Genomic DNA, 16530 nt, shown 5'->3' on the forward strand with positions numbered 1-16530 from the left:
GACCAGAAAACCGTTAGTGACACACTGACCAGAAACCTGTTTGTGACACACTGACCAGAAACCTGTTAGTGACACACTGACCAGAAACCTGTAGTAACACACTGACCAGAAACCTGTAGTAACTGACCAGGAAACCGTTAGTGACACACTGACCAGAAACCTGTTAGTAACTGACCAGAAACCTGTTAGTGACCACTGACCAGAAACCTGTTAGTAACACACTGACCAGAAACCTGTTAGTAACTGACCAGAACCTGTTAGTAACTGACCAGAAACCTGTTAGTAACCTGACCAGAAACCTGTTAGTAAACACACTGACCAGAAACCTGTTAGTAACTGACCAGAAACTGTTAGACACACTGACCAGAAACCTGTTAGTAACACACTGACCAGAAACCTGTTAGTAACACACTGACCAGAAACCTGTTAGTAAATCACTGACCAGAAACCTGTAGTAACTGACCAGAACTAGTTAGTAAACTGACCAGAAACCTGTTAGTCACTGACCAGAACCTGTTAGTAACACACTGACCAGAAACCTGTTAGTGACACCACTAACCAGAAACCTGTTAGTAACTGACCAGAAACCTGTTAGTAACTGACCAGAAACCTGTTAGTAACTGACCAGAAACCTGTTAGTGACACACTGACCAGAAACCTGTTAGTAACTGACCAGAAACCTGTTAGTAACTGACCAGAAACCTGTTAGTAACACACTGACCAGAAACCTGTTAGTAACACCGACCAGAAAACCTGTTAGTGGACACACTGACCAGGAAACCTGTTAGTAACTGACCAGAAACCTGTTAGTGACACCTGACCAGAAACCTGTTAGTAACGACCAGCAAACCTGTTAGTAACACATGACCAGAAACCTGTTAGTAACTGACCAGAAACCTTTAGTGACACACTGACCAGAAACCTGTTAGTAACACACTGACCAGAAACCTGTTAGTAACACACTGACCAGAACCGTTAGAACACACTGACCAGAAACCTGTTAGTGACACACAGACCAGAAACCTGTTAGTGACACACTGACCAGAACCTGTTAGTAACTGACCAGAAACTGTTAGTAACACACTGACCAGAAACCTGTAGTAACACACTGACCAAACCTGTTAGTAACACACTGACCAGAAACCTGTCAGTAACACACTGACCAGAACCTGTTAGTAACACACTGACCAGAAACATGTTAGTAACACACTGACCAGAAACCTGTTAGTAACTGACCAGAAACCTGTTAGTAACTGACCAGAACCTGTAGTAACACACTGACCAGAAACCTGTAGTGACACACTGACCGAAACTGTTATTAAACTGACCAGAAACCTGTTAGTAACCACTGACCAGAAACCTGTTAGTGACACACTGACCAGAAACCTGTTAGTAACACATGACCAGAAACTGTTAGTAACTGACCAGAAACCTGTTAGTAACTGACCAGAAACCTGTTAGTAACAAAACTAACCAGAAACCTGTTAGTTACTGACCAGAAACCTGTTAGGACACATGACACAGAAACCTGTTAGTAACACACTGACCAGAAACCTGTTAGTAACTGACCAGAAACCTGTTAGTAAACACATGACCAGAAACCTGTTAGTAACACACTGACCAGAAAGCTGTTAGTAACTGACCGAAACATGTAGTAATGACCAGAAACCTGTTAGTGACACACTGACCAGAACCTGTTAGTAACACTGACCAGAAACATGTTAGTAACTGACAAAACCTGTAGTAACACGCTGACCAGAAACCTGTTAGTGACACGCTGACCAGAAACCTGTTAGTAACTGACCAGAAACCTGTTAGTAACTGACCAGAAACCTGTTAGTAACTGACCAGAAACCTGTTAGTGACACACTGACCAGAAACCTGTTAGTGACACACTGACCAGAACCTGTTAGAACACAGAAACCTGTTAGTAACTGACAGAAACCTGTTAGTAACACACTGACCAGAAACCTTAGTAACACACTGACCAGAAACCTGTCAGTAACACCTGACCAGAAAACCTGTTAGTAACACACTGACCAGAAACATGTTAGTAACACTGACCAGAAACCTGTTAGTAACTGACCAGAAACCTGTTAGTGACACTGACCAGAAACCTGTTAGTAACACACTGACAGAAACCTGTTAGTAACTGACCAGAAACTGTTAGTAACACACTGACCAGAACCTGTTAGTGACACACTGACCAGAAACCTGTTATTAACTGACCAGAACCTGTTAGTAACACACTGACCAGAAACCTGTTAGTGACACACTGACCAGAAACCTGTTAGTAACACACTGACCAGAAACCTGTTAGTAACTGACCAGAAACCTGTTAGTAACTGACCAGAAACCTGTTAGTAACAAACTAACCAGAAACCTGTTAGTTACTGACCAGAAACCTGTTAGTGACACACTGACCAGAAACCTGTTAGTAACACACTGACCAGAAACCTGTTAGTAACTGACCAGAAACCTGTTAGTAACACACTGACCAGAAACCTGTTAGTAACACACTGACCAGAAAGCTGTTAGTAACTGACCAGAAACCTGTTAGTAACACACTGACCAGAAACATGTTAGTAACTGACCAGAAACCTGTTAGTAACACGCTGACCAGAAACCTGTTAGTGACACGCTGACCAGAAACCTGTTAGTAACTGACCAGAAACCTGTTAGTAACTGACCAGAAACCTGTTAGTAACTGACCAGAAACCTGTTAGTGACACACTGACCAGAAACCTGTTAGTAACTGACCAGAAACCTGTTAGTAAACTGACCAGAAACCTGTTAGTAACACACTGACCAGAAACCGTTAGTAACACACTGACCAGAAACTGTTAGTAACACACTGACCAGAAACCTGTTAGTAACACACTGACCAGAAACCTGTTAGTAACACACTGACCAGAAACCTGTTATTGACACACTGACCAGAAACCTGTTAGTGACACACTGACCAGAAACCTGTTAGTAACTGACCAGAAACCTGTTAGTAACACACTGACCAGAAACCTGTTAGTAACTGACCAGAACCTGTTAGTAACACACTGACCAGAAACCTGTTAGTAACACACTGACCAGAAACCTGTTAGTAACACATGACCAGAACCTGTTAGAAATCACTGACCAGAAACCTGTTAGTAACACACTGACCAGAAACCTGTTAGTAACACACTGACCAGAAAACCTGTTAGTAACACACTGACCAGAACCTGTTAGTAACTGACCAGAAACCTGTTAGTAACACACTGACCAGAAACCTGTTAGTAACTGACCAGAAACCTGTTAGTAACTGACCAGAAACCTGTTAGTAACTGACCAGAAACCTGTTAGTAACTGACCAGAAACCTGTTAGTAACACACTAACCAGAAACCTGTTAGTAACACACTGACCAGAAACCTGTTAGTAACACCACTGACCAGAAACCTGTTATTGACACACTGACCAGAAACCTGTTAGTGACACACTGACCAGAAACTGTAGTAACTGACCAGAAACCTGTTAGTAACACACTGACCAGAAACCTGTTAGTAACACACTGACCAGAAACCTGTTAGTAACACACTGACCAGAAACCTGTTAGTAACACACTGACCCGAAACCTGTTAGTAACACACTGACCCGAAACCTGTTAGTAACACACTGACCAGAAACCTGTTAGTAACACACTGACCAGAAACCTGTTAGTAACTGACCAGAAACCTGTTAGTAACTGACCAGAAACCTGTTAGTAACACACTGACCAGAAACGTGTTAGTAACTGACGAGAAACCTGTTAGTAACACACTGACCAGAAACCTGTTAGTGACACACTAACCAGAACCTGGTAGTAACTGACCAGAAACCTGTAGTAAACACTGACCAGAAACCTGTTAGTGACACATGACCAGAAACCTGTTAGTAACTGACCAGAAACCTGTTAGTGACACATGACCAGAACCTGTTAGTAACTGACCAGAAACCTGTTAGTAACACTGACCAGAAACCTGTTAGTAACTGACCAGAACCTGTTAGTAACACACTGACCAGAAACCTGTTAGTAACACACTGACCAGAAACCTGTTAGTAACACACTGACCAGAAACCTGTTAGTAAATCACTGACCAGAAACCTGTTAGTAACACACTGACCAGAAACCTGTTAGTAACACACTGACCAGAAACCTGTTAGTAACACACTGACCAGAAACCTGTTAGTAACACACTGACCAGAAACCTGTAGTCACTAACACACTGACCAGAAACCTGTTAGTAACTGACCAGAAACCTGTTAGTAACTGACCAGAAACCTGTTAGTAACTGACCAGAAACCTGTTAGTAACACACTAACCAGAAACCTGTTAGTAACACACTGACCAGAAACCTGTTAGTAACACACTGACCAGAAACCTGTTATTGACACACTGACCAGAAACCTGTTAGTAACTGACCAGAAACCTGTTAGTAACACACTGACCAGAAACCTGTTAGTAACACACTGACCAGAAACTGTAGTAAACACTGACCAGAAACCTGTTAGTAACACACTGACCAGAAACCTTAGTAACACACTGACCGAAACCTGTTAGTAACACACTGACCGAAACTGTTAGTAACACACTGACCAGAACCTGTTAGTAACACACTGACCAGAAACCTGTTAGTAAATCACTGTCCAGAAACCTGTTAGTAACTGACCAGAAACCTGTTAGTAACTGACCAGAAACCTGTTAGTAACTGACCAGAAACCTGTTAGTAACACACTGACCAGAAACGTGTTAGTAACTGACGAGAAACCTGTTAGTAACACACTGACCAGAAACCTGTTAGTGACACACTAACCAGAAACCTGTTAGTAACTGACCAGAAACCTGTTAGTAACACACTGACCAGAAACCTGTTAGTGACACACTGACCAGAAACCTGTTAGTAACTGACCAGAAACCTGTTAGTGACACACTGACCAGAAACCTGTTAGTAACTGACCAGAAACCTGTATAACCACTGACCAGAAACCTGTAGTAACTGACCAGAAACCTGTTAGTGACACACTGACCAGAAACCTGTTAGTAACACACTGACCAGAAACCTGTTAGTGACACACTGACCAGAAACCTGTTAGTGACACACTGACCAGAAACCTGTTAGTAACTGACCAGAAACCTGTTTGTGACACACTGACCAGAAACCTGTTAGTGACACACTGACCAGAAACCTGTTAGTAACACACTGACCAGAAACCTTAGTAACTGACCAGAAACCTGTTAGTGACACACTGACCAGAAACCTGTTAGTAACTGACCAGAAACCTGTTAGTGACACACTGACCAGAAACCTGTTAGTAACACACTGACCAGAAACCTGTTAGTAACTGACCAGAAACCTGTTTTTGACACACTGACCAGAAACCTGTTAGTGACACACTGACCAGAAACTGTTAGTAATGACAGAAACCTGTTAGTAAACACACTGACCAGAAACCTGTTAGTAACTGACCAGAAACCTGTTAGTAACTGACCAGAAACCTGTTAGTAACACACTGACCAGAAACCTGTTAGTAACACACTGACCAGAAACCTGTTAGTAACACACTGACCAGAAACCTGTTAGTAACTGACCAGAAACCTGTTAGTAACACACTGACCAGAAACCTGTTAGAAACACTGACCAGAACTGTTAGTAACACACTGACCAGAAACCTGTTAGTAAATCACTGACCAGAAACCTGTTAGTAACTGACCAGAACTAGTTAGTAACTGACCAGAAACCTGTTAGTACTGACCAGAAACCTGTTAGTAACCACAACTGACCAGAAACCTGTAGTCACTGACCAGAAACCTGTTAGTAACACACTGACCAGAAACCTGTTAGTGACACACTGACCAGAAACCTGTTAGTAACTGACCAGAAACCTGTTAGTAACTGACCAGAAACCTGTTAGTAACACACTGACCAGAAACCTGTTAGTAACACCGACCAGAAACCTGTAGGGACACACTGACCAGAAAATGTTAGTAACTGACCAGAAACCTGTAGTGACACACTGACCAGAAACCTGTTAGTAACTGACCAGAAACCTGTTAGTAACACACTGACCAGAAACCTGTTAGTAACTGACCAAAAACCTGTTAGTGACACACTGACCAGAACTGTTGGTAACACACTGACCAGAAACCTGTTAGAACACACTGACCAGAAAACCTGTTAGTAACACACTGACCAGAAACCTGTTAGTGACACACTGACCAGAAAACCTGTTAGTGAACACTGACCAGAAACCTGTTAGTGACACACTGACCAGAAACCTGTAGTAACACACTGACCAGAAACAGGTTAGTAACTGACCAGAAACCTGTTAGTAACACACGACCAGAAACCTGTTAGTGACACGCTGACCAGAAACCTGTTAGTAACTGACCAGAAACATTTTAGTAACTGACCAGAAACCTGTTAGTAACTGACCAGAAACCTGTTAGTGACACACTGACCAGAAACCTGTTAGTGACACACTGACCAGAAACTGTTAGTAACTGACCAGAAACCTGTTAGTAACTGACCAGAAACCTGTTAGTAAACACTGACCAGAAACCTGTAGTAAACACACTGACCAGAAAACCTTAGTAAACACATGACCAGAAACCTGTTAGTAAACACGACCAGAAACTGTTAGTAACACACTGACCAAACCTGTTATGAACACTGACCAGAAACCTGTTAGTGACACACTGACCAGAAACCTGTTAGTAACTGACCAGAAACCTGTTAGTAACACACTGACCAGAAACCTGTTAGTAACTGACCAGAAACCTGTTAGTAACACACTGACCAGAAACCTGTTAGTAACACACTGACCAGAAACCTGTTAGTAACACACTGACCAGAAACCTGTTAGTAAATCACTGACCAGAAACCTGTTAGTAACACACTGACCAGAAACCTGTTAGTAACACACTGACCAGAAACCTGTTAGTAACACACTGACCAGAAACCTGTTAGTAACACACTGACCAGAAACCTGTTAGTAACACACTGACCAGAAACCTGTTAGTAACTGACCAGAAACCTGTTAGTAACTGACCAGAAACCTGTTAGTAACTGACCAGAAACCTGTTAGTAACACACTGACCAGAAACCTGTTAGTAACACACTGACCAGAAACCTGTTAGTAACACACTGACCAGAAACCTGTTATTGACACACTGACCAGAAACCTGTTAAGTGACACACTGACCAGAAACCGTTAGTAACTGACCAGAAACTGTTAGTAACTGACCAGCAACCTGTTAGTAACACACTGACCAGAAACCTGTTAGTAACTGACCAGAAACCTGTTAGTAACACACTGACCAGAAACCTGTTAGTAACACACTGACCCGAAACCTGTTAGTAACACACTGACCAGAAACCTGTTAGTAACACACTGACCAGAAACCTGTTAGTAAATCACTGACCAGAAACCTGTTAGTAACTGACCAGAAACCCTGTTAGTAACTGACCAGAAACCTGTTAGTAACTGACCAGAAACCTGTTAGTAACACACTGACCAGAAACCTGTTAGTAACTGACCAGAAACCTGTTAGTAACACACTGACCAGAAACCTGTTAGTGACACACTAACCAGAAACCTGTTAGTAACTGACCAGAAACCTGTTAGTAACACACTGACCAGAAACCTGTTAGTAACACACTGACCAGAAACCTGTTAGTAACACACTGACCAGAAACCTGTTAGTAAATCACTGACCAGAAACCTGTTAGTAACACACTGACCAGAAACCTGTTAGTAACACACTGACCAGAAACCTGTTAGTAACACACTGACCAGAAACCTGTTAGTAACACACTGACCAGAAACCTGTTAGTAACACACTGACCAGAAACCTGTTAGTAACTGACCAGAAACCTGTTAGTAACTGACCAGAAACCTGTTAGTAACTGACCAGAAACCTGTTAGTAACACACTAACCAGAAACCTGTTAGTAACACACTGACCAGAAACCTGTTAGTAACACACTGACCAGAAACCTGTTATTGACACACTGACCAGAAACCTGTTAGTGACACACTGACCAGAAACCTGTTAGTAACTGACCAGAAACCTGTTAGTAACACACTGACCAGAAACCTGTTAGTAACACACTGACCAGAAACTGTTAGTAACACACTGACCAGAAACCTGTTAGTAACACTGACCAGAAACCTGTTAGTAACACACTGACCCGAAACCTGTTAGTAACACACTGACCCGAAACCTGTTAGTAACACACTGACCAGAAACCTGTTAGTAACACACTGACCAGAAACCTGTTAGTAAATCACTGTCCAGAAACCTGTTAGTAACTGACCAGAAACCTGTTAGTAACTGACCAGAAACCTGTTAGTAACTGACCAGAAACCTGTTAGTAACACACTGACCAGAAACGTGTTAGTAACTGACGAGAAACCTGTTAGTAACACACTGACCAGAAACCTGTTAGTGACACACTAACCAGAAACCTGTTAGTAAACTGACCAGAACCCTGTTAGTAACACCACTGACCAGAAACCTTGTTAGTGCCACATGACCAGAAACCTGTTAGTAACTGACCAGGAAACTGTTAGTGACACACTGACCAGAAACCTGTTTAGTGAACTGGACCAACCTGTTAGTAACACACTGACCAGAAACCTGTTAGTAACTGACCAGAAACCTGTTAGTGACACACTGACCAGAAACCTGTTAGTAACACACTGACCAGAAACCTGTTAGTGACACACTGACCAGAAACCTGTTAGTGACACACTGACCAGAAACCTGTTAGTGACACACTGACCAGAAACCTGTTTGTGACACACTGACCAGAAACCTGTTAGTGACACACTGACCAGAAACCTGTTAGTAACACACTGACCAGAAACCTGTTAGTAACTGACCAGAAACCTGTTAGTGACACACTGACCAGAAACCTGTTAGTAACTGACCAGAAACCTGTTAGTGACACACTGACCAGAAACCTGTTAGTAACACACTGACCAGAAACCTGTTAGTAACTGACCAGAAACCTGTTTTTGACACACTGACCAGAAACCTGTTAGTGACACACTGACCAGAAACCTGTTAGTAACTGACCAGAAACCTGTTAGTAACACACTGACCAGAAACCTGTTAGTAACTGACCAGAAACCTGTTAGTAACTGACCAGAAACCTGTTAGTAACACACTGACCAGAAACCTGTTAGTAACACACTGACCAGAAACCTGTTAGTAACACACTGACCAGAAACCTGTTAGTAAATCACTGACCAGAAACCTGTTAGTAACTGACCAGAAACTAGTTAGTAACTGACCAGAAACCTGTTAGTAACTGACCAGAAACCTGTTAGTAACACACTGACCAGAAACCTGTTAGTCACTGACCAGAAACCTGTTAGTAACACACTGACCAGAAACCTGTTAGTGACACACTAACCAGAAACCTGTTAGTAACTGACCAGAAACCTGTTAGTAACTGACCAGAAACCTGTTAGTAACACACTGACCAGAAACCTGTTAGTAACACCGACCAGAACCTGTTAGTGACACACTGACCAGAAACCTGTTAGTAACTGACCAGAAACCTGTTAGTGACACACTGACCAGAAACCTGTTAGTAACTGACCAGAAACCTGTTAGTAACACACTGACCAGAAACCTGTTAGTAACTGACCAGAAACCTGTTAGTGACACACTGACCAGAAACCTGTTAGTAACACACTGACCAGAAACCTGTTAGTAACACACTGACCAGAAACCTGTTAGTAACACACTGACCAGAAACCTGTTAGTGACACACTGACCAGAAACCTGTTAGTGACACACTGACCAGAAACCTGTTAGTGACACACTGACCAGAAACCTGTTAGTAACACACTGACCAGAAACAGGTTAGTAACTGACCAGAAACCTGTTAGTAACACACTGACCAGAAACCTGTTAGTGACACGCTGACCAGAAACCTGTTAGTAACTGACCAGAAACATTTTAGTAACTGACCAGAAACCTGTTAGTAACTGACCAGAAACCTGTTAGTGACACACTGACCAGAAACCTGTTAGTGACACACTGACCAGAAACCTGTTAGTAACTGACCAGAAACCTGTTAGTAACTGACCAGAAACCTGTTAGTAACACACTGACCAGAAACCTGTTAGTAACACACTGACCAGAAACCTGTTAGTAACACACTGACCAGAAACCTGTTAGTAACACACTGACCAGAAACCTGTTAGTAACACACTGACCAGAAACCTGTTATTGACACACTGACCAGAAACCTGTTAGTGACACACTGACCAGAAACCTGTTAGTAACTGACCAGAAACCTGTTAGTAACACACTGACCAGAAACCTGTTAGTAACTGACCAGAAACCTGTTAGTAACACACTGACCAGAAACCTGTTAGTAACACACTGACCAGAAACCTGTTAGTAAATCACACTGACCAGAAACCTGTTAGTAACATCACTGACCAGAAACCTGTTAGAAACACACTGACCAGAAACTGTTAGTAACACACTGACCAGAAACCTGTTAGTAACACACTGACCAGAAACCTGTTAGTAACACACTGACCAGAACCCTGTTAGTAACACTCTGTTAGTAACTGACCAGAAACCTGTAGTAACTGACCAATAACCTGTTAGTAACACTGACCAATAAACCTGTTAGTAACACATGACCAGAAACCTGTTAGTAACACACTGACAGAAACCTGTTAGTAACCACATGACCAGAAACCTGTTATGACACACTGACCAGAAACCTGTTATTGACACACTGACCAGAAAACCTGTTAGTACACACTGACCAGAAACCTGTTAGTAACACACTGACCAGAAACCTGTTAGTAACACACCTGACCAGAAACCTGTTAGTAACACACTGACCAGAAACCTGTTAGTAACACACTGACCCGAAACCTGTTAGTAACACACTGACCCGAAACCTGTTAGTAACCACTGACCAGAAACCTGTTAGTTAACATCACTGACCAGAAACCTGTTAGTAACTGACCAGAACCTGTTCGTAATGCCAGAAACCTGTTAGTAACTGACCAGAAACCTGTTAGTAACTGACCAGAAACCTGTTAGTAACTGACCAGAAACCTGTTAGTAACACACTGACCAGAAACCTGTTAGTAACTGACCAGAAACCTGTTAGTAACACACTGACCAGAAACCTGTTAGTGACACACTAACCAGAAACCTGTTAGTAACTGACCAGAAACCTGTTAGTAACTGACCAGAAACCTGTTAGTAACACACTGACCAGAAACCTGTTAGTAACTGACCAGAAAACTGTTAGTGACACACTGACCAGAAACCTGTTAGTAACTGACCAGAAACCTGTTAGTAACACACTGACCAGAAACCTGTTAGTAACTGACCAGAAACCTGTTAGTGACACACTGACCAGAAACCTGTAGTAACACACTGACCAGAAACCTGTTAGTGACACACTGACCAGAAACCTGTTAGTGACACACTGACCAGAAACCTGTTTGTGACCACCTGACCAGAAACCTGTTAGTGACACACTGACAGAAACCTGTTTGTGACACACTGACCAGAAACCTGTTAGTGACACACTGACCAGAAACCTGTTAGTAACACACTGACCAGAAACCTGTTAGTAACTGACCAGAAACCTGTTAGTGACACACTGACCAGAAACCTGTTAGTAACTGACCAGAAACCTGTTAGTGAAACACTGACCAGAAACCTGTTAGTAACACACTGACCAGAAACCTGTTAGTAACTGACCAGAAACCTGTTTTTGACACACTGACCAGAAACCTGTTAGTGACACACTGACCAGAAACCTGTTAGTAACTGACCAGAAACCTGTTAGTAACTGACCAGAAACCTGTTAGTAACACACTGACCAGAAACCTGTTAGTAACTGACCAGAAACCTGTTAGTAACACACTGACCAGAAACCTGTTAGTAACACACTGACCAGAAACCTGTTAGTAACACACTGACCAGAAACCTGTTAGTAAATCACTGACCAGAAACCTGTTAGTAACTGACCAGAAACTAGTTAGTAACTGACCAGAAACCTGTTAGTAACTGACCAGAAACCTGTTAGTAACACACTGACCAGAAACCTGTTAGTCACTGACCAGAAACCTGTTAGTAACACACTGACCAGAAACCTGTTAGTGACACACTAACCAGAAACCTGTTAGTAACTGACCAGAAACCTGTTAGTAACTGACCAGAAACCTGTTAGTAACACCGACCAGAAACCTGTTAGTGACACACTGACCAGAAACCTGTTAGTAACTGACCAGAAACCTGTTAGTGACACACTGACCAGAAACCTGTTAGTAACTGACCAGAAACCTGTTAGTAACACACTGACCAGAAACCTGTTAGTGACACACTGACCAGAAACCTGTTAGTAACACACTGACCAGAAACCTGTTAGTAACACACTGACCAGAAACCTGTTAGTAACACACTGACCAGAAACCTGTTAGTGACACACTGACCAGAAACCTGTTAGTGACACACTGACCAGAAACCTGTTAGTGACACACTGACCAGAAACCTGTTAGTAACACACTGACCAGAAACCTGTTAGTAACTGACCAGAAACCTGTTAGTAACACACTGACCAGAAACCTGTTAGTAACTGACCAGAAACCTGTTAGTAACACACTGACCAGAAACCTGTTAGTAACTGACCAGAAACCTGTTAGTAACTGACCAGAAACCTGTTAGTAACTGACCAGAAACCTGTTAGTGACACACTGACCAGGAACCTGTTAGTAACTGACCAGAAACCTGTTAGTAACACACTGACCAGAAACCTGTTAGTAACTGACCAGAAACCTGTTAGTAACACACTGACCAGAAACCTGTTAGTAACACACTGACCAGAAACCTGTTAGTAACACACTGACCAGAAACCTGTTAGTAACACACTGACCAGAAACCTGTTAGTGACACACTGACCAGAAACCTGTTAGTGACACACTGACCAGAAACCTGTTAGTAACACACTGACCAGAAACCTGTTAGTACACACTGACCAGAAACCTGTTAGTAACTGACCAGAAACCTGTTAGTACTGAACAGAACCTGTTAGTACACTGACCAGGAAACCTGTTAGTAACACCTGACCAGAAACCTGTTAGTAACTGACCAGAAACCTTATTAAACCACTGACCAGAAACCTGTTAGTAACTGACGCAGAAACCTGTTAGTAACTGACCAGAAACCTGTTAGTAACTGACCAGAAACCTGTTAGTGACACACTGACCAGAAACCTGTTAGTAACTGACCAGAAACCTGTTAGTAACTGACCAGAAACCTGTTAGTGACACACTGACCAGAAACCTGTTAGTAACTGACCAGAAACCTGTTAGTAACACACTGACCAGAAACCTGTTAGTAACTGACCAGAAACCTGTTAGTAACACACTGACCAGAAACCTGTTAGTAACTGACCAGAAACCTGTTAGTAACTGACCAGAAACCTGTTAGTAACTGACCAGAAACCTGTTAGTGACACACTGACCAGAAACCTGTTAGTAACTGACCAGAAAACCTGTTAGTGACACACTGACCAGAAACCTGTTAGTAACACACTGACCAGAAACCTGTTAGTAACTGACCAGAAACCTGTTAGTGACACACTGACCAGAAACCTGTTAGTAACACACTGACCAGAAACCTGTTAGTAACTGACCAGAAACCTGTTAGTAACACACTGACCAGAAACCTGTTAGTGACACACTGACCAGAAACCTGTTAGTAACTGACCAGAAACCTGTTAGTAACACACTGACCAGAAACCTGTTAGTAACACACTGACCAGAAACCTGTTAGTAACACACTGACCAGAAACCTGTTAGTAACACACTGACCAGAAACCTGTTAGTAACTGACCAGAAACCTGTTAGTAACTGACCAGAAACCTGTTAGTAACACACTGACCAGAAACCTGTTAGTAACAAACGAACCAGAAACCTGTTAGTTACTGACCAGAAACCTGTTAGTGACACACTGACCAGAAACCTGTTAGTAACACACTGACCAGAAACCTGTTAGTAACACACTGACCAGAAACCTGTTAGTAACACACTGACCAGAAACCTGTCAGTGACACACTGACCAGAAACCTGTTAGTAACTGACCAGAAACCTGTTAGTGACACACTGACCAGAAACCTGTTAGTAACACACTGACCAGAAACCTGTTAGTAACACACTGACCAGAAACCTGTTAGTAACTGACCAGAAACCTGTTAGTAACACACTGACCAGAAACCTGTTAGTAACTGACCAGAAACCTGTTAGTAGCACACTGACCAGAAACCTGTTAGTAACACACTGACCAGAAACCTGTTAGTAACACACTGACCAGAAACACACTCTGTCCATTTCAATGGTGCGTGTGTGTTTCCCTTCCTCCACAGAGCTTCCAGACAGAGTATCCATCAGATATTTAAGCCACTCTGGTCCCGTGGTTGAGGGACATCAGTACTCTCTGCATTGTGTTGTCCAGAACACCGCTCCTATTGAGCACCTCAGAGTGACCTTCTTCAAAGTCTCTACCAATGGTGAACAGACAGTGTTATACACACAACAACTGAACAATGACATTAGGGAACCGGTGAATGAGAGCTTTTCCCTGCAGTTCTCCCCCACTAGTGTTGATGACAGGGCCCAGTTGTGTTGTTCAGCCATGTTGGATCTGGGACCACAGGGACCCCAACCTCCTCCTGTAATGGAATCAGAATGCCTCAACACCACCGTGCACTGTGAGTCCATCTGGTGATTCGTGACTTGATTGGTAATGTCTATCTGTACAGATCAGTACTGTGGTTATGATGGATGTAAAGATGACAGGGATCAAATGATGGGGATGTAATTATGAGGTCATGATGATGATGATGATTATAATATGGTTGTTTCACTGAAGTTTTGTATCCTTTCTCTCCCCCCCAGTCGCTCCTGAGTTCTCCTGTTCTGCCAAGCTGCAGGTGCGAGAGGGGGAGGGGCTAACTTGTGATGTCAGAGGCAATCCCCTCCCATCGGTCACCTGGCTGAGAGACGGAAAGATGCTGACCCCGCCCACACACCTGAGCAGAGAGGATGCTGGGAATTACACCCTCATGGCTTTGAACCGTATCGGAAAAGCCAATCACACAATGGAGGTGGAGGTCCTACATGACCGTGCTGCTAGAGGTGTGTTTGTTTGTTTGTGTTTGTGTGTGTGTGCGCGCGTTATAAACTGATTTTTAAGGTGTTGTTCAACGTCTGTTTCCCTCCACAGGAGCTTCCTGTCAGGCTGCTGGGAGTGCCACGGTGGCTCTGCTGCTCCACCAGCTCATTCATTGGCTATATTGAATGATTATTTTATTGATTGAATGGTTGAATGATTAATTGACTAATCAGGACATCAATCTCTGTGCTGGAGCTTTGTGATTTGACAGTGATCTGTGAGGGCAGTCTTCAATAGATCTGGAATCAGATCTGAGTTAGTAGAAAACCCTTTTTGCCTAAATGTGAAATTTACTGTTTTGAAATGTGTTATTTTGAAGTAGTGCTATTGAACAGGTCTATAATTAAACAATAAGGCCCGAGGGGGTGTGGTATATGGCCAATATACCACGGCTAAGGGCTGTTCTTATGCACAGCACAACGGTATAAATGTTTATTTCAAACCCTAACCATAAATGTTTATTACTAATAAACTACATAAATGTTTAGGCCTAATCCTAACCCTAAATGTTTATTACTAATAAACTGTATAAATGTTTAGGCCTAATCCTAACCCTAAATGTTAATTACTAATAAACTATATAAATGTTTAGGCCTAATCCTAACCCAGTCTCTAGCAACAGATTTGCCATTATCCTTATTGCAATGTTGTCAATGTCTTTTGTGACTAATAAAAGTTGACCCACAAACTGTCATTGGTTTAACATATTTGTTATCAGGTTGGCTGCAATGATGATGAGTGTGGGTGGGTGGATGTGTTTGTGTGGCAACCACCGTAGGTGACATAGCCGCGCCATGTTATGCATTTTCAACCAGAGCCGCAGAAGGAGAGTCGTCACTAGTTACCACAGGCTTTGTGCTATCTGAGATCCTTGGGATGTCCCTAGCCTTAAACCTAACCACTACCATTTTAAATGTAAACTGCAATGTTGTAGTGTGGTATGGACGTCCCAGGGATTCCAGATAGCATGGGCCGTTACCACAGCCATAAAGTCATAAACACCGCATATTTCTACAATTCTCTTCTTAAAATCAGATTTAAAACCTAACTCTAACCACACTGCTAACGTTACACACAACCTCAGCCTAGCCGAAGCTCCAGGGACATGACTTGTGATTTTCTTCCCATTGAGAGTTTTCATTTTCAGAATCTTCCCTCGCTGAACATGGTCAGCACAGAATATTAACAGGCTACCATTACCAACGAACCGGGCTAATGTGACTTCCCCTATCTCTTTCGTAACGGCATTGGTTAATCGAAAAGGGTGTAGTTGAGACCCTGTGGTCGCA

The 16530-nt window shown here is 42.7% G+C and overlaps 1 protein-coding gene across 1 annotated transcript in view; it reads left to right on the forward strand.

The window, feature by feature from the left end:
• Positions 1-15935, forward strand: part of LOC115177684 (vascular cell adhesion protein 1) — a 28323-nt gene extending 12388 nt beyond the window's left edge. Inside the window, exons 3-5 of the mRNA XM_029738633.1 lie at positions 14433-14777; positions 14965-15204; positions 15293-15935. Coding sequence (XP_029594493.1) covers positions 14433-14777; positions 14965-15204; positions 15293-15366 — 659 coding nt within the window. The 3' untranslated portion in view covers positions 15367-15935. The remainder of the gene's footprint in view (positions 1-14432; positions 14778-14964; positions 15205-15292) is intronic.
• Positions 15936-16530: the final 595 nt, after the last annotated feature.

This window comes from Salmo trutta, chromosome 38, assembly GCF_901001165.1.
Source record: "Salmo trutta chromosome 38, fSalTru1.1, whole genome shotgun sequence".
NCBI classification, from domain to species: domain Eukaryota; kingdom Metazoa; phylum Chordata; class Actinopteri; order Salmoniformes; family Salmonidae; genus Salmo; species Salmo trutta.